General features: G+C 38.1%; 1 protein-coding gene across 3 annotated transcripts in view; it reads right to left on the bottom strand.

The window, feature by feature from the left end:
• Window positions 1-23,480, bottom strand: part of acap2.S (rfGAP with coiled-coil, ankyrin repeat and PH domains 2 S homeolog) — a 59,610-nt gene that overhangs the window by 5,422 nt on the left and 30,708 nt on the right. For 2 of the 3 annotated variants that reach the window (XM_041563970.1, XM_041563971.1), the window contains 10 exons: window positions 19,227-19,278; window positions 17,080-17,180; window positions 15,043-15,148; window positions 14,225-14,427; window positions 12,690-12,759; window positions 11,142-11,236; window positions 10,579-10,763; window positions 3,899-3,991; window positions 1,341-1,546; window positions 41-150 (listed from right to left, as the gene is read on the bottom strand). In XM_041563970.1, coding sequence (XP_041419904.1) covers window positions 41-150; window positions 1,341-1,546; window positions 3,899-3,991; window positions 10,579-10,763; window positions 11,142-11,236; window positions 12,690-12,759; window positions 14,225-14,427; window positions 15,043-15,148; window positions 17,080-17,180; window positions 19,227-19,278 — 1,221 coding nt within the window. The remainder of the gene's footprint in view (window positions 1-40; window positions 151-1,340; window positions 1,547-3,898; window positions 3,992-10,578; window positions 10,764-11,141; window positions 11,237-12,689; window positions 12,760-14,224; window positions 14,428-15,042; window positions 15,149-17,079; window positions 17,181-19,226; window positions 19,279-23,480) is intronic. The other variant, XM_041563972.1, reaches the window with a different exon arrangement.

Genomic DNA, 23,480 nt, shown 5'->3' with positions numbered 1-23,480 from the left:
CCAGGCTGAAGAGGAAGACAAAAATTAAGCAAAGACATACCCTGTGTGGCCAAGCAGTGTTGCATGATGCAGTGGTCCTCTTCCTTTAATATCACAATTATTAACACTGGCACCATTCTGAAGCAGGAACTCACATGTTACCAAAGAACTCTAATGAGAACACAGGGAAAATAGATTATAATACAAACATATATTGGAATTGAACACTTTTTTGGTGGATCAATTCATAATTATTAGTACAGAGTCTAAATATATAAGGTATAGTGACACAATAAATATGCTGTATAAAAGGACAACATGAAATAGCAGATTAAATGCTAAGTGTAAGAGGCTTTGTACCGCTGAGAATAAGTGTAAGTAAGCATGGCATAGGGCTTAAATTACATATTTTTGTACAGTTTATCAGACTTGACACTACACACAGCAGAATTATTCAGATCCTTTATCAGCAAATTGGTAATGAGTCAGGTGGTAGGCCTGATAAACTACACAAAATAGTCCACACTAATTTCTACAAGCAGAGCAGGTGCACACTCAGATTGTGCTCACCAGTACAGTTATTAATTGAACAAAAGGAGATCATTAGCAAATTACTAAAGAGAACTAAGAGGTCTAAATGGATATAACACATTTTGCTTGGGCTACAAAGTTTTTGGATTTGGGTCTGGTATGAAGCACTATGATCCATTATCCAGAAAGATTTTTAAAAAGTATCTCCTTTTTCTCTGTAATAATAAAACAGTGCATTGTAATTGATCCAATCTAATATAAGATATGAACTATTCCTTATTGGAAGCCAAACCAGCCTATTGGGTTGTTGTTTACATGATTTACAATTACATGATTGTTTACATGATTGGTTATCTGGTTATCTGGAAAGCATCAGGTCCTGTGCATTCTGGATAACAAGTCCCATACCTGTACTAGAGACTGGCTCTTTTCTGGTAATCATTCGGTAAGTGCAAATTTTTTTTGCAATAAATGTTTATCGATGAAATCACTGCATGTCCCCAGCACAAATTTTTGTGTGTGTGTGTGTGTGTTTTTTTTAACAACTCCTGCTTCTACTATTTATTTTGTTTGTTTATGAGAAGGTCACTATGGAATCAAACCACCATTGATATATTGTTTTCCTCCGCCTCTACCTGCCTTTTGTACCAAGAGAAAAGAATATCTCAGTCTTCGAAAGGTGAAAAGTCAGAGAGAGAGAACAATGACAAAATCACACTTGTTATGTGTCATTCACACCTTTAGTTGTAACAGTAACTGAATTTTTAATTCATAAATGGAAATTTGAATAAAAATTTGTAAAACAATTATGGTCTTTATTTAGTTCATACCCCGCGCACAGCTTGTATAAGTGGTGTGCCATTGTTTTCTTTTGTGTTCACCCAGTTTACTTCAGCCCCGTGAGCTAATGCCTCAGCCATGCCTGGAAGATTTCCCTCATAAGAAGCTTGGTACAACCGAGGCCCAGGCAGGAGCTTTTTTACATTTGATTCCTGAAACACTGAAGAATCTCGTTTTTCAACTTTCTTCTCTCCATCTGGAATACAGATTTAAAAACAAAAATGAAGAGTTGAGTATTTAAGGGGCAGTATACATCAAAATCACTTTTGCTAGGCCTATTTACCTTTAAACAAACCTCAGTCTTTGAGCAGTTCATTATCAGGAGCTTCTCAGTGAACTGGTAATTAGTTTTCTCACCTCCTTTGAAATTATTATTCGTGTTTATATTATTACGTGTTTTCTAGCGGGGCAACTCGTAGGTGCATTCCCGGATCCCACTAGCTGGAGGCACTGCGCTAGTATCAGGTACCCAGTCTTTCCCAATACCACTGTGGAGTGGCTCAGGTTTGTCCCGTGCCATCAGGTAAGTGCCACACATAGAGAAGGGGTGTCAAAAGGGTTACAGGAGATTCTGTAATACTTTTCTAGTAGGTCTGAACTGGCACTGGTGCTAAGACCTTCGTGAAGACCCTGGGCACTGTGCAGAAGCCAAATAGTAGGGCAGCAAATTGAAAGTGCTTGTCTTTGACCGCAAACTGAAGGAATGGTTGTGATTTGTGGTGTATAGGGACTTGCAAGTACTCATCTTGGAGGTCGATGGAGGCCATAAAGGCATTTGCTTCCGTGAAGGCTATGGTGGACTGTACCAACTCCATTTTGAAGCATTGTTTGGGAATTAATATGTTCAGATTTCTCAAGTTGAGAACTGGTCTGAACATGCCTTCTTTGTTTTGTTACCAGGAACAGATTGGTGTAAAAGTCCCTGCATCTTTGAGCTTGTGGTACACGGGTGATGACACCTACCTGCAGGAGGGACTGGATCACCTAGTTCAAGGCCTGTTCCTTGTGTGGAGGTACCATCGAGGGGACAAACCTTTTTGAGGGGGTGGTAGAAAAATTTATTTTGTATCCGTCCGAAATTACTTTTAATACCCACTGGTCTGAGATGCATGTTTCCTAGCAGGGAAGGAACAGAGATACATGACCTCCCACCTGAGAGATTGGATTTTGCTGAAGACTGTCATGCCAAGGCGGGCTTTCATGCAATGGATTCTTGGATTTGCGATTTTGTTGTTGCTACTGCAGCCTATTTCTGCGGGTGCTCTGGTCCAATGTGGGGTTACGAAAAGAAGATGAACAAAAGGAGCGATAGTTTCTACCCTGTGCAGGTCAGGAGTGCCTGTTAGAAAGTCTGGTGGATTGTTCTAAATGTTCTGTCTTTCCAGATGGAGGAAATGTACTCTTTCCCCCCGAAAACCTCTGTAACAATCTTTTTGAGGTCTGGCCCAAATAAGGAATCTCTGGCATACTTAAGGTTAAGCAATTTTTTTGAAGCTGTGTCGCCCGACCAGTGGCTTAACCAGAGGGCTCTTCTGGCGATCACTGAATTGGGCTGCTAATCTGATAATTTCCAGGTCTGAGTCAGCAAGAAAGGATAGAGCCGTCTGTAATCTGTCCACTTCTGTTGTCAAATCATGAACAGAGTTTGGAGGATTAAGCATCATCATGTGAGCCCAGTGTTTTGCTGTACTTGGTAAACCCCCTGCTGTCACAGAATTGCTGCCGTTTGGGTGTAAGCTCGTCTCAAGGATGACTCCAGCCTCCCATCCATAGGATCTCTGTTGAGCAATAGCTAAATCCACCCTAGGTGGTTTATCTCACATTTTATGTTATTCTTCTGGAATGGAAGAAGTGTTATAAAACAGCTGCAATTGCGGGCAGATATTCTCGCATCTCATGTGAATTGCTGGTGGGATGCATACATGCGTTTTCACCCCAAGTTTCCTTGTAAAAAGACTTTGGAAAACCGAACCAATGCTTATGCCATCCCAATGGCAATTCACATTCTTGCCGGTGGGAAGGCATTTCAGGGAGATTAGTCTCCCTCAGTAGCTTTATCACAAGCTTTATCATAAGAGACTAAAGATGGCTATAGATGTAAAGATTTTTAAGAGATCTTTTCATTATCGTGAGACCAAGATTATCTTGAAACGATCGTTTAAATGTAAGATTTGTCCATCAACTAAAAAGACCATTTCAAGCCATATTGTCTAGTTGAAGCCAGGAAAACCGAGGGTAGCTGCCTGCTTGGCCCTGCAAACATAGACAGATTGCACTGTGACCAATGAAAATTTTTTAACCTGTCTGATCAATTTTCTGACAGATGTCAGACAAAAAAAACGTAAGATGTACGATAGTTCGATTCCCACTAACTTCACAATAATTTGACGGATTGGTTGAATTGCACTAAAATTGGTCGTTCACCAAAGAAAAATCTTTGCGTCTATGGGGACCTTTAATCTCCCCATGTGCCACCACCCTTACTGTAAATTGCATGAACCTATTGTCAAGGTATTGCAACGTTGGTTAAGAGAAGGGCAATACTCACCTTGATCAAACAGACTATTGCAAGATGCCGTCCCTGCTAAACCTTCCTGGCTACAATCAGCACTGAACTGTATCCCACTGTCATTGCTTTTCACTGATAAAAAAAGATAAAAAATTAAGATGGCTGCTATAATGAATCCTTTACTAATTGCATTTAAATCATTGTTATTGCACTGCAATACCATCACATGCAGAAGCAGCATACAATAATAGTAAACGCATAAGGATATAATTTATTTTTAAATAATAGAAAGGGTGCTAGAGACTTCTATTAGTTAAATTAGCAAGTAGAATGTAAAATTAATTGGAATTATGCAGTGCATAAAATAACGGTTGGGTTAATCAACATGTCCTGAATAAAAACAGCCTTAAATTAGCATGGATTTGGGACATGCTAAGCACATAGTCATGACCCCTGGCTTTATACAATATCCATTCACGTGAAATTTAAAAAGAAAAAAAAAAGCTGATATTATATGACAGAATTCCGGAAAGAAAACACAGTTCTGATCCTAAGAAGTCCTTTTTAAATGAATATCGTAAAGCTGGCCGCACATGTAATTATAATACTGTTTTATGTAATTATAGATACGTGTATGGTGAAGATAAATCACAGCCACTCTTCACTTCCTGTTGTTCTGACCATTCATACACGCTATTCTGCACAATGGAAAGGTAACCATATCATATGTGGCCCCTCATACACTCTCCATCCTTTAAGCTGTGAGCTGATAGTGGATAGTAAACCTGGTCGAAACTATGACCCTTTAAAGCAGTGCTGTCCAATTTCTTTGGTACCAAGGGCTGTAAATTTTCTGGCCTATTTTGTGGAGGGCCGATAATGGAAGTCAGTGTTGACCCCTCCCCCTAAAACACCTTAGGGGTCCCTAATAACAATTTCCAAATGCTAACAACCCGCAGAACAAACCCTACCAGGCCCACAGTGTACAGTAGTGTACAGAAAGCATAGGGAAGGCAGCGTATGGCACACCCAAGTAGCATAGGGAAGGCAGAATATGGCACACACAAGGAGCCAGGATCGGACTGGAGCTATAGGGCCCCACCGGGGCAGCAAAACACGGGCCCTCCTTGCAGTCCCCGGGGGCCCCCTTCTCAACCCTAAAACTCACTGCACACGTATGTGTGGACGTGATGCGCAAAAGGCGCACAATCGCAAAAGACGTGCCGCACGCACACTGGGCCGGCAAGAGGACCAGGGCCCATCAGGTTTTTTCCAGGTGGCCCGTCGGCCCAGTCCGACCCTGCAGGGAGCATAGGGCATGCAGAGTATGGCACACACAGGGAGCATAGGAAAGGCAGGATATGCCACACACAGGGAGCATAGGGAAGGCAGAGTATGACACACACACACAGGGAGCATAGGGAAGGCAGAGTATGACACACACACAAAGGGAGCATAGGGACGGCAGAATATGGCAGGAGACAGGGAAATCTATGGCACACACAGGGAGCATACAGAAGGCAGAGTATGGTACACACATGGAGCATAGGGAAGGTAGAATACAGCAACAGACAGGGAAACCTATCAGGACTCCAAGATCATACTGTGCTACATACAGTAAAATGCTGGTGCCCCTCCATCACTTTCAGTGTGGGTCTGAGGTGTGAACAGTACAGGGCTTTAGGGGTGTGAACATAGAGGTGTCACAGGAGTGAACAATGCAGGGGGTATTACAGGTGTGAACAATGCAGGAGTTTACAGTCTGAATTTGAGTTGTAAACAATGCAGGGGTCAGTTAATCTCAGTACTGATATTTTTTAAAGTTTACACAATCTTAAGGAATCACAGTAGGCAGACTTTTATATGGGGGGCCACACAATTTGGACAGCACTGTTTTAAAGCCTCCCTAGCCAATAGCTGATCAGATCCCACTGTACACTAGTTTTAGCCGTAAAAAGATTTTGTAATAGGCATATGCAGTTATCTTAACGCAAGATATTAATTTATTTTCTTTTAAGGGCAATGGCATATGGGCACTTTTCTCACTTCTACAAGTAGAAAAATAAATTGCACACCATCAATGAAAAGCCTTTGCATCACATGTGTTATCCTCACTTGAAAATGAACATTGACGTGTTTTCAGTGAAAGTCACCAAACCAGAGAAAACTTAATTGCTTCCCACCACATGGCAAACAGTCTCAAGAGAGTAGCATTTTAATCACTACAGAGGAATTTTATTGCCAATAAATTAAACTCAACAGTGCAAGCTAGAACGCTATATTTATTCTGTAGAATGCTTTACCATACCTAGCTCTAAAAGCTGTCTGTTGAGGATAGCAGCTGCCGTACTAGCTTGGTGTGACATCACTTCCTGCCTGAGTCTCTCCCTGCTCACTTATTGTTACATAGTAACATAGTAAGTCAGGTTGGAAAAAGACACACAGCTATCAAGTTCAACTTTTTAGTCTATATACAAGCTGCCTAACTACTAGCTGATCCAGAAGGCAAAAAAAACATTTGAAGCCTCTCCAATTTGCCTCAGAGGGGGAAAAAAGTCCTTTCTGACTCCAAGATGTTGATCGGACCAGTCCCTGGATCAAATTGTACTATGAGCTATCTTTCATAACCCTGTATTCCCACACTTGCTAAAAAGCCATCCAACCCCTTCTTAAAGCTATCTAATGTATCTGCCTGTACAAATGATTCAGAGCTCAGATTACAGCAGGTACGGTAGGAAGGAGGAGGGAAAAGGGAGCAAACTGAGCATGCTCAAGCCCGTGCCATGGAAGTTTAAGCTGAATGTAGGAAGTCGATACAGAAGGCCATGTGTACACAATAGAAAGGATGAAATATGGTGTTTTCTTTGACAGAGGACTAAGAACAACATTACCAAGAGGGTTTACTAGTGTATTTATATATACATTTTTGATTAAGCTTACTTAGTTTTAACCTTTCCATCTCTTTTAATACCAATTACAGATAAAGCAAAAATCATATAAACATACAATCATGACCAAAGCATTTTTCGAATAACTAGCTAACAGTATACAAATGACAGAACTGGCCAACAATAATTCACTCTTGATGAGGCCAGTTTTAACTAATTCTTCTGATCATCGTTTAATGCATTTGAATACTACTGTTAACCTGCATTTCCTTAAGAGGTTGTAATATACTTAACATACACAAGGAAAGTCAAGCAAGCTTCAGTAACGTTAACAGCTCCCAACTGTAAAGCATTCAAAAGGGGTCAACATTTATTTTATGACTCTCTTAAAATTGTGAAAGCCATTCTATATTTATAGAATGCCAACATATTCTGCAGCATTATCTATTTCCATGTTGCTCATCATTCCCTGCTCCAGTGGAATTTCTAAGGCCCCCTTCATATTCACACACTATGGCTACTTAACCTGCCTGAATGTTTTTGGAATGTGGAAAGAAACCCATGCAAGCACAAGGTGACCATGCAAGCTGGCTGGAACTATACCTAGGCTCCAACACTGCAAGGCAGATGTGCAGTTATCTGCAAATGCATTACATAAGTAAAATACTTATAAAGCAAGCTTTTGACATTTTCTGATGTTGTTGGTCCTATAATTATGTGTGCAAATGTACATATGGATTGCATTTACTTAGAGGTTGATGGATTTCTGTGGGAAGACTGTTTCCTGTGGGGGTAGAAGGCTAATACATGTATGGGATCTTTTTCCAATAACCAGAAAATTCCAGAATTTGGCAATGCCATTTACCACAGTGCCCAATTTTTGTTTTACTACTTCTCTTCATTAAAAACACTTTGCTTTAATCTTGGACCAAGCTAATGGAGTCCACAGCCAGCTGCTCCAGAAGTATTTAATTGCTGGAAACCGCATATAAAGTTGTCACATGCTGTTATATGGACCCCTTCCGCTTAAATAGAATAAACCTCCAGATTAGCAAAGATTGTTTTAGGCGTTGAAGCCAAACCGGCATGGTAATTTGGTGGGACTGTCGAAATGTTCAAAGATGTTGGTCTGGAATTGTGTTATTTGGTAACACAAATTCATCCCAAGTTAGATCCTCAAAAAGCTTTATTAAATACAAAGATACCCAAGTTTTAATACCCACACAAGAACACTGATTACTTTAATTTTTCTGGCAGATAAATTTACAATAGCCAAGTACTGGAAATCAACTATCATTATCAAAAATAAATTGAATTGGGTGATGATCAATGACAGGCTAACTAGCATACTTACGACAAACATGAGTATATCAGGAAAATTTGGGAACCATGGTATATCTATTCTTTTCCAACTACAGACACCCGATCTTTTATCCTAGATTTGCATGGAGTTGCCTATATCTTCAAGATTAGTTTTCAGTCTGTCTTTCCCACTGCTGCTAGCCTCTAGAACACTGATACCCAACCAGTAGCTCATGAGCAACATGTTGCTCACAAACCCCTTGGATGTTTCTCCCAGTGGCCTCAAAGCAGGTGATTATTTTTGAACTCCAGGCTTGGAGGCAAGTTTTGGTTGTATAAAAACCAGGTGCACTGCCAAACAGAGCCTCAATGTAGGTTGACAATCCACATAGGGGCTACTAAATGGCCAATCACAACACTTATATGGCACCCCAAGTACATTTTTCATGCTTGTGTTGCTCCCCAACTCCTTTTACTTCTGAATGTTGCTTGCGGGTTCAAAAGGTTGGGCATCCCTGCTCTAGAAGTATGTACCCCTTTTATGTATTCAAGGGACCTCACAGGAATTGTCTAAGGGTAATTACAGTTTGGTTTCCTTTGTTTGATTTCTATTATGCCATCAAATTACTATTTAAATCCTTCACTGTATTTTTTCCTTTCCTCTGCCCTTCCAGATTTTTACAGTTATTACACGATTGTTGCAACCTATCTTCTCCATATATGTCAAAAAGCAAATAAAAATTGAAAAAGAAAAACACTTTAACTTGTACATAATAGATAGTATAAATCTGTGTTGATTGTAAAATAATCCTTCTGGGTTCCACATAATAAAAATGACCCCTTATCCAGAAAAACTGATGTCCCAAGCATTTCATTAAATAGATCCCATATCTGTATATCCCCAGAGGAAGTAAAAAAAAATTCTAATCATCTTTATAATTACCTTTAATTTAAGAGTTGTGTGTATGGACTTAACATTTTGTTATTATCACAGCTGTAATGGTAAGTCCATTCAGGTACGATACTCCAAATGAGTGGTAAGTCAACAAGAAAATGACAAGAAGCTACAGATCATATCATAAGGCATGAAATGTGCTTGGAAGAGAGAGAGAGTAAAAACAATTTTGAGAACTCAAGCATTGTGCCAGCTCACATCATAAGGTCTAAATACATACAGGTGTGAATCTATTGTGCACAGTAGTGTAAACTTGAGTCCTCATGCTTTACAGTATACATTGAGGATGCATATAATGCAATAAACCCACATTAAAGATAGAGTATATTTACCCTTTTAACTAAAAGGTGAAAATTAGGGATATCTGATCTACAGAAAAGAAAAAAGAATGCAGCACCTATAGCAAATAAAAAAATGAGAAAGCAACTTTGTACACTCTACTAGAGTAGTTTCTTACTACTACGCAGTTTTGAATAGGTGTCAAAGTAGGAGAACAGTGAGACTAGCTCATCAGGAAAGAAGAGAGACTCTCACTTGCTTAGTCACTGCTAACAGTAACCGCTGGGGACATGCAAGTTAACAAAGCATAAAGCAGGCAGTAAAAGAGGAAAGAGGGTCAAGATAACCAGAAAACTCTCTGGCAAAAGAAAAATTGTGACGGTGTGAGGTTAGAGACAATCAGTAAGACACCACCAGTCGCCTGCTCATGAATTGTACAAAAAAAGAATAAACACTATCTGGACAAAATCTTAGTGAACATATTTCTCAAATATCAAATTAAAGGTGCTCTGAACATAAAACCTTAATTGATGTATGTTTTCCCAGGTGCTTTTCTGAAAACTTTGGCAATTTACATGAATTTGTTATTTTGGGTGGTTTCTGCGATATTCAGTTTTAAACTGTTAATATCAGGCTTTCGGCTCAGCCGAGTTGCTAACACTGACTTTCAAAAAGAGCTGCTAAGCTAAAAGCCTTGCATTAGCAGTCTCAGACTGCAAATATCTCAGGAATCATTACAAATAAAGGACCATGGAAATGTACATGAAATCATTTTTAGATTCACTTTTAAAGTTATAAGTGGCGGTAAAAACTAATTTGGCATATCATTTGTCTTAGATAGCCAACTCATAAGTGCAGCCTTTCAAGTCTTTGTATTAAAAAAAAAAATGAAGCTAAGCTGAAGAACTGGGTTAGAAAAATGAATAATTCAACATTGGTTGGCTAGTGCATCAATATACCTGTTTTAAGGTGTATGCTTTTAAAATAAAACTGATGACCTTGTTTCCCCACCTCTCCCCATGAGAAGTAATAAATGGACAACCTTGGCCAAAGCCAGAGCCCCACGAGTCTATGTAACATGTCCAGCAACCTCTGATCAGTCTAGATTAGTCAATACACCAGTCAATGTGATCAGTATGTTAAGTTCAGTCTCAAGCTCATATGTGATTTTACACTTGTGCAATGTTTCATGTAAGCATTTCCTTGAATACATTCATGACTATTAGATAATATTATGAATATTATGACTAACTAAAGCGTATATGTCACAATCTTCATAAAGCACTTGTATATACCTGAACTGCTGGAAGGCATTCTTGTCAATGGCTCTGATTGGAGGCCTTTATCAGCAACACTGAGATGGTCATCCTTGTTTCTCACGGAAGGGCTTCTTTTGAAGACCACTAGTAAAGACTCAGAGTGCTTATCCACAAACTTTTTTTCCACATACTTTGCTCTGATATATGCTTCTTTCTCCTGCCTTACAGACACAAATACAGCAGCGTAAGTTCATAGTCTCGTTAGATATTGCAACTAACACTAACGTAACACTCCTTGATACATACAAAAGGGTATTCAGTATACTAAAAGTAGCAGGTATAAAAGAAGCTGGATAACAGATGTCTTAGAAGAAACAACAAGTACTGTTAAAAATCGATATGGCATAGGGCTTGCTAACCTGATTTTAATGTAGGTATAGCAAATTAGTTTCTGCTGCAAATTAGTACAAATAACCCCCAAGATTTAACACAGACAGCAAATTAATTTAACTCTTGAGCACTGTTGTGTGGGGCAGAAAACAGTAAAAAAAAGGAAAAGTTTAACTTTGATACATGATATGTAAAATAACTTAATTTACCTTTGACACCCATGCTGAGGTTTTTTGACACCCATTTTTTCCACTCCAGCTTCATATATACTGTTTACTACATCATTTCCCAATTCACACATTAACTATATAAAACAAAGGGAGAGAGATCAGTTCTTGGTGTACTACAAACTTGAGATAAAACATACACATTAAATAATAAACGAGAACGGAATGATGCATTTTAATACATTACACTATGATGAATATTTTGACATTCTCAATTATGTATGTGACCAGATACCTTTACAGCATGGCATGTACGCAATTTAATGGCCGCAGCACTGCACCTGTTTCAACTACATTCTATTAATTCATAAATTATAGCTTCAAATGAGGTTAAGATACTACAAATCGATGTACAATATTGATGCAATATTAGATTTTGTTTTACTCATACATTCATATACTCTCAGATTAATGCCATTTAGTCATTTAAAGCAACAGAAGTCCAGGTACAACCCGACATTAAAGAAAATATGAGGTGATCATATACAAATAGAGCATAGATTCACAACATTCACAGATGTAGGGGGAGCTTAAATCACCTGGTGAGGGTTAGGTAGCCTTAGAGGATGTTTTACATTGTGAGGGGTAAATGTAAGTTCTGTAACGAGAACTATAGTATTATTACTTTTATACTGAAGGTTTCTAAATAATTATAAATAAAGTAGGAGCCTAAAGGAAAGAGGATATGAAAAAAATCCCAAAGAAAATCAGACAGAGCAGCTAATGAACTATGAACCATGTCCATAGTAGCTCATAGAAACCAACTGGATGCTTATTTCATCCAACTGACCAAGAGTTACTTGCTTAATTGTTTATTATTTAATCAATCTCGTATGTGATGAAATTATCATCCAGCAGGTTTGTTTCCAGCCCAGCATCTAACCACAGCCTTTAGATACATTTAGGCAAAGAGCTCCGCTGCTCTCAGCCTGCGTTTGTTCTGCAGGCTGATAAAAGTAGATCTGCTCCCTTCCCCAGCTCCACTCATCTGCACTGAAAAGTGCAGCTTCCACATGCATGCAGGTATACAGAGCAAAGATCGCCCCAAAAATGCTTGCTTCTGGATTTTTTAGGCAAATCTCCATACTGTTCCATTCCCTCAAGTGGAAGTACATGAATGGAGCTGCTTCTCTCATCCTGCAGAAAAAATGCAGTCTGGAAGAAGCAGAGCCAACGTTTTTGTGCCCTTGGCCTTACAATGTAGCAGCTGGGAGGCACAGTGAGATACTTGAAGTTGCAGAAAACAAGCCCAAGTCACAAAAGAAAGAAAATGTGCAAATTCATAGGTTAGGGTTACCAAATCACTTGAATATTCAGGGGCATGTCTAGAAAATCCAGCTAGAGGGGGCAGCACTGATTCCAACTTAATTTAAATGCAATCAGCACAGTACTGCAACACACATTTATTAGACATGTCCCACAATTTAAAATGATCTGGTAACCCTATCATAGGTGTCTCAATTAAGCACTTTTTATAAGGACATAAAAATGTAATCCCCTTTTACAGCAACGCTTGGCTGGAAAGTGTACCTTTAGAAGCTCAGGTTCCCATGTGTCTAGAGTCAGAGATCTCACTTTGGAGAAGTGCACCCCAAGACTCCTAAAACGAAAATATTAAAGAATCAGTATACAAACCATTTATTGCAAACCAGTTCAAATATTCAGCAACAACAACACATAATAACTTTTAAAAGAGGGCTGTCAATTTTGCACTGAATATGCAGTACAGCTACTTTTCTCCACACTAACACTTAATGGCAGATTTATTAAGGGTCGAATATTAAATTAAAATTTATTAATTTTTTTTGGTGTCAAAATTCATACATTCCAATTTTAATCCTCCAATTCGAATATAAATTTGAGAAAGAGATTTATCACACCTCGACCATGCAAACAGTTCTAATTCGAAGTTCATTCATTGCCGAGTTCATTCACAAGTCAATAGCAGAGGTCCGTGCCTTCCTGACATTCGAGGTTCTTTTTCGGAGGAAAACTCGATTCGTACAATTCGAATTTGATTAGAATTTCCTCTTGGAACTATTTGATCGAATATTAGACATTCCAATTTTTTCTTCAATATCATTTCATTCGAGTCGTGAGTATATTCAAATCAATTTATTAGTTTAAAAAAAAATTCACATAAATTCAACCTTTGATAAATCTGCCCATTAGTGGGAACATACGGTATGTACTGTCTGTGACAATGACATTACACAACAAAACAGGATAAATTATTCTTTTAATTGATGAACACTATTGTTTGTTAAATACATCACATTCAATGATACCCAAAACCTGGGTTGAGCCTTCATACTTAACAGCAACCCAGGTGATAGGGACTGAAAAACACCACTTGGGTTCTTGATGGGAACCATTATTTTCAAGCTATCCGCTGCAGCTATTCAGGTAAAGTGTGTGTGTGCCTGGGTCAACTAGAACCACAATACATATGACAACAAATTCTAGGCCAACCAAACATATTATTTAAGCTGTTAACTGTTGAGAGGGACTGGCAACACAAAACTGTGTTCACCACAACATGTCGATATTTCAAGAACTACAAATATTTTTTTAAGCCCTGCACAAATGATTAACTGAAGATGTAAACAAGGAGAAATAAAGTTTAACAAAGAAGTAGGCTGCACATGTTTCACATTATGTTTAGTGTGTGTTTTTACTAGCCCACGGTAGCCACAGCCATATAGCAGTAAAGATATGTGCCTCTGAAGATTCCCCCAGGAGCTCCCCATTTCCTTTTCTGCCAATTTACTCCACGTGTTCTGAGATGCTGTCAGTCTGCCATTTCAGTAAGTGGCTTCATTAAAGAGTTATAGCATTTTAAACAGTAATGTTCTGGTGTTTTTGCAGCAAAAATCAAAACTGAATGCTAATAAAGGAAAATAATGACTGTTGGTCATAGCTGGTCAAGTATTTGGGTAATAGAAAGCCATAAATTAATCAGCAATTTATTAACTAAATTTACTCATAGAAACAACTCTTACGCATTCAAAAGGCGACCCACTTTGCTGGGTTTTTTTTTTCTTTATGGCGGCAGTATTGCTTACCTGTGTATTCCTGAACACTCAATGCATAAGGTAATGCCCAAATTAATACTGGCCCAGCAGGGATCTGAAAGCCCACAGTCACAGCAGCTTGTATTGCCAGGGATACATTGAACCCGTTGAAGTGCGCTCTCCCCTTTAACTAGGTTCTCTTTTGCTTCAGATAATGGACTAGTAATAGAGACAGATGGCTTCTTCTCAGATTTCTGAATTGAAATGAGGTTTAACAGTGTAACAAAAAAGTTATAATATAAGTAAATAACTAAAGTAATAAATAACTTTACAGATTTGAAATGATTGCTTCTTTATGTTCTTCAGAGTGTCAGCAGTCAGGACTTTCCATTGGTACACCTGTCAGCTGTGCTTTGCTTGCCCAAAAAGAGAATTCTCCAACATGCCTTGGCATCACTGACAGGCAGTACTCAAGAGGAAGCCATTACCATGGACTTCTGAAGAATGGAAAGAGGACCAGACAGAGTCAGTCACATATATTTTTTTTTAGATAAATAACACTTTAAAAGCAAATATTAGCAAAAGCTGGTAATGCAAGATTATGTTAACTAGCATGCCAACATCTTCTGCACTACATTTTACAGTATCAGCATCCTCCTGTAGTGCAATCATTTGTAATTACAAATAGCAACAATAAATATAGTTTGCCTTAGCTAAATTAATCACCAATGACACCAGTGTAATACTGTAACAACATCTACAGATGCCCATTAATATTACTGCCCACTTAAAGGAGAATTCAACCTGTAATGAAAAAAAACCCTCCCCCCCTACCCTGGGTAGACCACTATTTTAGTCTGTATGCTAACCTCTGCTTCATCTCCTTTTTCTCTATAAGCTGTGGCAATGCTGGTTTGAACAGCGTTGATCCATGCCTGTCTCAGTTTATCAGAGTCAGCCTGCAGTATGCAGCTTCTGCAAAAAGAGGGATTGGAGAATGAATACATTAAATGAGATTGAAAGGAGAGGTAAGGTCCCAAGAAAGTTCCATAAATGACATCTATTTAAAACAAATCCCTTAAGTATGGCGGAATATCCTGTTGTAAGTGGCGCTCATCACATTTGTTATTGGCTGGAAAGAATGGATAGTCACATTTTCAGCATACAGATCTACCATTTTTTGTATCTACAGTTTGAAGTGATGTATACAAACTTCCCAGGGTCCTCAGAGGGTTACATTCACAAACACATTACACTGTGTGTGATAGGACCTTTACTACAGACCAGATCAAAATGTGCTAAATGCTAGATAATGTGTAAGGAATCAAACCATATGGCTTTTGCTGGACAAACAAGCATTTTAGTGAACCTGTACCAAAAGGGAAAAGTAAAAATGAATATCAACATGGACTTGTGCATAATGAGACAATATACAGTTAAGTCCATAAATCTTTGGACAAAGACACCTTTTTTCTAATTTTGGTTCTGTGCGTTCCCACAATGAATTTTAAATAAAACAACTCAGATGCAGTTGAACTGCAGACTTTCAGCTTTAATTCAGTGGGTTGAACATAAAGATTGCATAAAAATGTGAGGAACTAAAGCCTTTTTTTAACACAATCACTTCATTTCAGGGGCTCAAAAGTAATTGGACAAATTAAAAAACTGAAAATAAAATGTTCATTTCTAATACTTGGTTGAAAACCCTTTGCTGGCAATGACACCCAGAAGTCTTGAACTCATGGACATCACCAGATTCTGGGTTTCCTCCTTTTTAATACTCTGCCAGGCCTTTACTGCAGCAGCTTTGAATTGCTGTTTGCTTGTGGGCCTTTCTGTCCGAAGTTTAGTCTACAACAAGTGAAATGCAGCTCAATTGGGTTCAGATCAGGTGACTGACTTGGGCATTCAATAACTTCAAATCTCCTGGGTTGCTTTGGGTCGTTGTCCATCTGTATTATGAAGCGCCAAATTAATTTGACTGCATTTAGCTGGATTTGAGCAGACAGTGTCTCTGAACACCTCAGAATTAATTCGGCTGCTTCTGTCCTGTCACACCCTCGATAAACACTAGTGTCCCAGTGCCACTGGTAGAGGTTGATATTGGTTTCATCTTTTTTAGATGTTTTTTTTTAGCAAAGTCCAATCTAGCCTTTCTATTCTTGATGCTTATGAGTGGCATGCAGCTTGCAGTGCACCCTCTGTATTTACTTTCATGCAGTCTTCTCTTTATGATAGACTTGGATATCGTTACGCCTTCCTCCTGGAGAGTGTTGTTCACTTGTTTGGCTGTTGTGAAGGGGTATATCTTTACCATGGAAATGATTCTGTGATCATCCACCAATGTTGTCTTCCGTGGACGTCCAGGTCTTTTTGCGTTGCTGAGTTCACCAGTGATTTCTTTCTACATCCTGTAAACTTTCCACTCCTAATATTGTAGCAATTTCTCGGATGGGTTTTTTCTGTTTTTGCAGCTTAAAGGAGAAATCAACCTGTGGGGAATAAAACCCCTACCCACCACCCCAGGTAGACCTCCCTTCCGCCTCCCCCCAAGATAACTACCCCCCCCCCCCGGGGAAATGCCCCATACTCCATACTTACCCCTCAGCACAGATTCTTCCAGCAAAGTTCCATGCGTCCATCTTCTGTGTCCTCTGTGAGCTGACTGGGAGATCGGCAATTTCCATGTAACTCCGCGAATACGCAGTTGCGCAACACATTTTTATGCAATCTTTTTGCTCAACCCACTGAATTAAAGCTGAATCTCTGCAGTTCAACTGCATCTGAGTTGTTTTATTTAAAATTCATTGTGGTAATGTACAGAACCAAAATTAGAAAAATTTTGTATCTGTCCAAAGATTTATGGACCAAACTGTATACACACTTTTAGAAGTCTATCAGCTTACTTGGTTGGTGAAACCACTTCAAAGCAGAAACGCCTTTCAATGTCTTCACACTGTTTCACCGTACAAAGTCGTAAATCTTCAACAACTACAGTTGGGTTATCCTACAATAAAGCAAAGACAGGCAGAAGTTCTGCAGTGTTCAATGAAGGGAGTATTGTAAGTGATTATTAGGTTATATATAAATAAGTATTCAACATAATAATAATTCTATTTGAATGTGTCAATCAATACAAATGAATTCACCGATAAACACACGTAGACACAAGAAAAGATTTATGTAAAAAAAACGACTACTATCTATATGTATTTATTCCATATGCAGTGCGATTCTGATTTCTCTAAGCTCTGCAAATCCTTTGTTGTTATAAACAAAAAAGCAATGTGAGAAAAACCTGGTACGAACTTTGATTTGACTAAACTGACCAGGGGTTGTTACTTGCGTCTAATTTCCCCACCAATGGTAAACAAACCCTTAAATATGCAAAGAGAGCAGGTTTCCAAGGCAGAAATGCCAATCACAATGCCATCTTAAAGGAAAGTTAAACTAAAGATTAAGATAAAAAATGTTGTACATTATGTTTTGGGATTCTGTACCAGCCCAAGGCAACTGCAGCCCTTTAGCAGTAAAGATCTGTGACTCCAAATATGCCCCAGTAGCTCCCCATCTTCTTTTCTGCTGATTCACTGCACATGCTCTGTGCTGCTGTCACTTACTGAGCTTCGGGAACGACTCAAAATATCCAGTACACATAGAATAGAAATGTCACATTATAAGCATGATTAGTAATTAATATGGATTTTTTTCTACATAGCAGTACAGAAACCAGTGCAACTAACATCAGAATTTAATAATCAGCCTTGTAGCATCAGCTTGTATGACAGGCCAACATTATTTTTTGCTTGATAATTTGTGACAACCCCTAAGCTTAGCTGCTCAACAGATGATCAGAGCCCACTGCACATGTGAGTGTGACAGGCACTTTCCGAGATGGTGACCCCCTGTGACAAGTTTGAAGTCCTGGATCATTGCTGCTATTGAGAAGCTGAAACTTTAGGCTGGTGCAATAAGTTCAGTATATAAAACATGGCATTTTTAGCCCTATTTATTTTTAGGGTTCCCTTCTCCTTTAAAAGCCTAAAGTCAACTTGATATGAGCATTCATTATAGCATATCCCTTCAACAAACGCAGTTGTGTGGCAATTTTTTTTACTATTTTACAAGCTACACTAGCTTTTCTGCAAAGCTACTAGGCTTATAAGGATGTTTAATTCCATGAACTGGTCAAATTCTTAGAGGTGCAAATCCTTAAAGGGATATGGTCATGGGAAAACATGTTTTTTTCAAAACACAGTTAATACTGCTGCTCCAGCAGACTTCTGCACTGAAATCCATTTTTCAAAAGAGCACATGGATTTTTTTATATTTAATTTTGAAATAAGACATGGGGCTAGACATATTGTCAGTCGCCCAGGTGCCCCCAGTCATGTGACTTGTGCTCTGATAAACTTCAGTTACTCTTCACCCCCTCCCTCCCCAGCAGTCCATCAGCAGATCAATGGAAAGGTAATCCGATTACAGCTCCCTGGTAGATATAAGAACAGCACTCAATAGTAAAAATCCATGTCCCACTGCAACACATTCAGTTACATTGAGGAGAAACAACAGCATGTCTGAAAGCAGATCCATCTTGGCTTTTTCTGAAAGCACATGACCAGGCAAAATGACCTGAGATGGCTGCCTACTCACCAATATTACAACTAAAACAAGTATATACTTGTTGGGTTAGGAATGCCAATTTTTATGGTAGAGTGAATTATTTGCAGTATAATTTAGAAAAAAAAATACACTATTAAAATCATGACAGAATCCCTTTAACAAACAAAAAGGTTATCCTTCTCCATAGTAGAATACAGAGGAAGTTCTACCTATCAGGTTTTAAAGGGCAGTATTTACAACTTTTACATTAAAATGTAATTAAAGTCACTTGCAACCTAGACACGTCAACAAAAAAAAGTTACTTTTTTATTTTTATTTTATTTATTTTTTTAAATCCAGTCATGGATCACTGCATTGAATTATAATCTATTGTACATGAAAAAGTTGGCTCACTGCTAACAAAAACCCATATCTCGCAGACATACTTTACCTTAAATTTCTTCTGGTAAACTAGTTGATTATTCTGGATTGAAAACCAGCGCCTGCATGAAAAAAACAAAGACAAAATGGTATTTTTGTGTCCAAAAGTTAAACACAGCAGCATTTTTAGACAAAGTTTACTACACAAGCATAATGAAAACTCCACAAGGTTATTATGTTGTGGGCATGACAGCAGAACAATTATGAAATGGTAATTTAAGGAAGACAATTTTAAATTAATTCTTGTTATTGTGCTGCAAAGTATAGGATGTCAAGCTTTTGAATATATAAAGTATAGCTTACCAATACGATTTAGTTTAATTTTTAGTTAATGTTACAAATCATCTTACAATTCAAGATAAGAACAAATGGCCCACAATTATGTTGTGAAGAATCATTTAACTTGTGCAAATTTCTCACCTGGCATAAGGATTATGATACACGTGAATTGACTGCACCCAAAAGATGAGTAAGTAAAATTTCAGGGTTATGGTACATTATACAATGACATTGTTGTGGAGCAGGGTTTAACATTACTCTTAAGTTAAAAGGAAAATAATTGTGAAATCTACTTTAAATATGTTGTGTGTGTGTATCTATCTATTTATCTGTTCATGGCTAAACCCCTACCAATGCCACAGATGAGGGAACAAGAGTTAACTTATATACTTAAAACCATTATGAACTTTAATCAATAATGTTTACAAAAGTAATACATTAAGTATATAAAACACATTGAACATGAAGATTTTAGGATTGTTTCTTTCTGATAATGGGAATGAGGTTTGTCAGGAATTGCTTTTAACTTTTAAAGTAAAAAGGTATAGGATCCATAATTCGGAAACCCATTATCCAGAAATCCTGGAATTACAGAATGGCCATCTCCAATAGACTCCATTTTATCTAAATAATCCAAATTTTTAAAAATTATTTCCTTTTTCTCTGTAATAATGAAACAGTAGCTTGTACTTGATCCAAACTAAGATATAATTAATCCTTATTGGAAGCAAAACAAGCCTTTTGGGTTAATTTCATGTTTAAATGATTTTCTAGTAGACTTAAGGTATGAAGATCCAAATTACAGAAAGATCCATTATCCAGAAAATCACAGGTCCTGAAAATTTTGGATAACAGATCCCATACCTGTACCTTGTGCTTTACAAGGATTAAATATGGACACCCACTATAAATGTAATTGGGAAGCATTTTTATGCCCTGACATGAATGTTATAGCAGTAATCAAAAGTCTGTCACCATCTGATTCCCACTGATGTCAATGGGAGGGATTTCTGCTTTAAAACAGAAATGTGGGTCTTTCTGACTGATAACTATGGGTCCACAGTAACAAGCAGTGCCCTGTGGAGAGAATACTATGCTCTGGAGCAGGGCAGTACAACTAAAGGCCCGTGGGCTGCATGCGGCCCTCCAAAGGATTTTTATGGCCCCCAGTCTGCTCAGAGGTTCCACAGACTTCACAAAACAACATTTTAACTGAATCCAGCCCCTGGCAAAACCAGCCTGTTGGGTTTATTTAATTTATTTTCTAGTAGACAAGGTATGAAGATTCAAATTAGGGATATATCTGTTATCTGGAAAATCCCAGGTCCCAAGCATTTTGGATAACAGGCCCCATACCTGTAATATAAAATCATATCACAACCCCTTCCTTTTTGTTTACATCACATCCATGTTGGATTGGGGGTTTTTCCAGATCCAAATCCTTTCAGTAAGGTGGCTACAAAGAAAACTTTTGTAACATATCAAGACCTTGTTGTCCAGTCTGCCCCGGGAACAGTTTAAACTAAGCATGATGTGGATCAGTGCTAATCACTTCAACAGGTGGGCTCTGCTGCTAAAAATTTAAGGCATGCTGTTGGCACTGAATGGCTTTTAAAAAGCCATAGGAAATCTGGATAAGCCCATGGACAAAAGGCAAAACATAGAAGATGAGACATGGCTTGCAAGCCATATTGTGACTGAAATGCATGTTTTGCTGAATTGCAACATGTCTCTAATTTAACGGGGAGACTGAACTTCTAAAGTAACTACAATTTGGTGAGATGTGCACTTTAACAAGACCGGGTCACGTGGCTGGTCCACATGAGTAGGTGACATGATTTCAGGCTGGTGTTATTGGGTTACATGTTAACCATTATGTCTATTTGTTATCAGCATCTACTTACTGATATGGCAGGAGATTTCATTATTGGGGTTGTGATAAGTTTAGACAAAATTTGGATGTACAAAAGGTTTGAGTAAAACTATATCTTAACAATACAATTGTTCTCATAGGGTCCAAAGTGGAGTCCACAAATTGTGACTAATAAAAGTTTCTAAAATATTTAAAACCACCCGTTTAAAACATTTGTTCTAACATTTGCAACATGCATTTGGTACTAAACAGTAAAAATAAGTAATTTATGGGCTTTCCATGTGTAAGAAATAACAATAACCTTGTTACAGCAAGGAAAGCATAATTAACATACTTTGAATATCATGTACAACACCTTGGGTAAACATAGCCTAGTTTGAGAGCCCATGTCAGAAAGGCTAAAGACGCAAGACTTAGCTCCTGGCCTTATACCCAACACCTGAATGGCAAATCCCTTGAAAAATATTGGCCTAGATTCAGCAACAATCATGTATGTTTAAAGGGATACTGTCACGGGAAAACATGATTTTTTCCAAAACACATCTGTTAATAGTGATACTCCAGCATAATTCTGACTGAAATCCATTTCTCAAAAGAGCAAACAGATTTTTTTAAATTCAATTTTGAAATCTGACATGGGGCTAGACATATTGTTAGTTTCCCAGCTGCCCCCAGTCATGTGAATGGTGCCTGCACTTTAGGATGGAACTACTTTCTGGCAGACTGTTATTTCTCCTACTTAATGTAACTGAATCAGTCTCAGTGGGACTTGGCTTTTACTATTGAGAACTGTTCGTAGATCTTCCTGTTATCTTGTGTTAGGGAGCTGCAATCTCGTTACCTTCCCATTGTTCTGTTGTTAGGCTGCTGGGGGGGAGGGGTGATATCACTCCAACTTGCAGTACAGCAGTAAAGAGTGACTGAAGTTTATCAGAGCACAAGTCACATGACTGGGAGCAGCTGGAAAACTAACAATATGTCTAGACCCATGGCAGATTTCAAAATTGAATATAACAAAATCTGTTTGCTCTTTTGAGCTGGAGTAGCACTATTAACTGATGCGTTTTGAAAAAAACATGTTTTCCCATGACAGTATCCCTTTAATGTATATTAAATAATGAAATTCTGCATGCCAATATTTACACATCATAGGTGCAAATATAAGAAGGTCACATGCAAGCACAAGTAGATCACTAGCGTGCAAACTTTAGCAGAAGAACGTTGTCATGAATTTAAAGCAGTGCATCTTTGCTGGAATTCATTCTGTATGTCACCCTGAAAACTTTCAGCAAGTTTAAAATGGGGAGATTATAATAAAATGGAAAAAAGGAAAGTAAACTTGCTTATAGCCCAAATGTTCTGGTGGAATGTCTGAATATGCAAATAATGCCTAACTTTAGTTTACAGATTACTATGACTACAGCTTTCATTTTTGAGTTATAATTGATATTAAATTATGCTTCAAAAGACAGACAGCAAATGCAATCTATTGGACAAAATAGTTATCTTATGGAACTAGGCAACAATAGATCCAAGTCTCCATTATTTGGTAAGTAAGAAACAGCCACATAGCAACAACTCATGTGCAACCTAGAGTAATTATTCCTTCAATGTATGCGTAACACATCTACAGCCTAAAAGTAAAATGTACAGGAAAGTTCATGAGGTGGCAGGATAAGCCAGCCTAATGTAATGTTATTTCCAAATATTATAAATCACAAAACCCTTTGTGTGCTTATAAAGTTATACTAATAATTGATCTACAGGTATGGCATTCGTTATCCGGAAACCTGTTATGCAGAAAGTCTCTCATAGGCTCCATTTTATTAAAATAATCCAAATTTTTAAAAAGTATTTCCTTTTTCTCTATAATAATAACAGTTCCTTGTACAGGTACTTGATCCGAACTAAGATATAATGAATCTTTATTGGAGGCAAAGCCAGCCTGTTGCGTTTATTTAATGTTTAATTGATTGATTGTAGACTTAAGGTATGAAGATCCAAATTACAAACAGATCAGTTATCTGGAAAACCCCATGTCATGAGCATTCTGGATACTTCCAATCAAAACCGCATTTACTTACTAGGCCCAAATTTCTTAATGGGTGCAAG

The sequence above is a fragment of the Xenopus laevis genome, chromosome 5S (genome assembly GCF_017654675.1).
Source record: "Xenopus laevis strain J_2021 chromosome 5S, Xenopus_laevis_v10.1, whole genome shotgun sequence".
Taxonomy (NCBI): domain Eukaryota; kingdom Metazoa; phylum Chordata; class Amphibia; order Anura; family Pipidae; genus Xenopus; species Xenopus laevis.
Note: the sequence above shows the minus strand (reverse complement) of the source record. Positions and strands in the feature narration are given on the sequence as shown.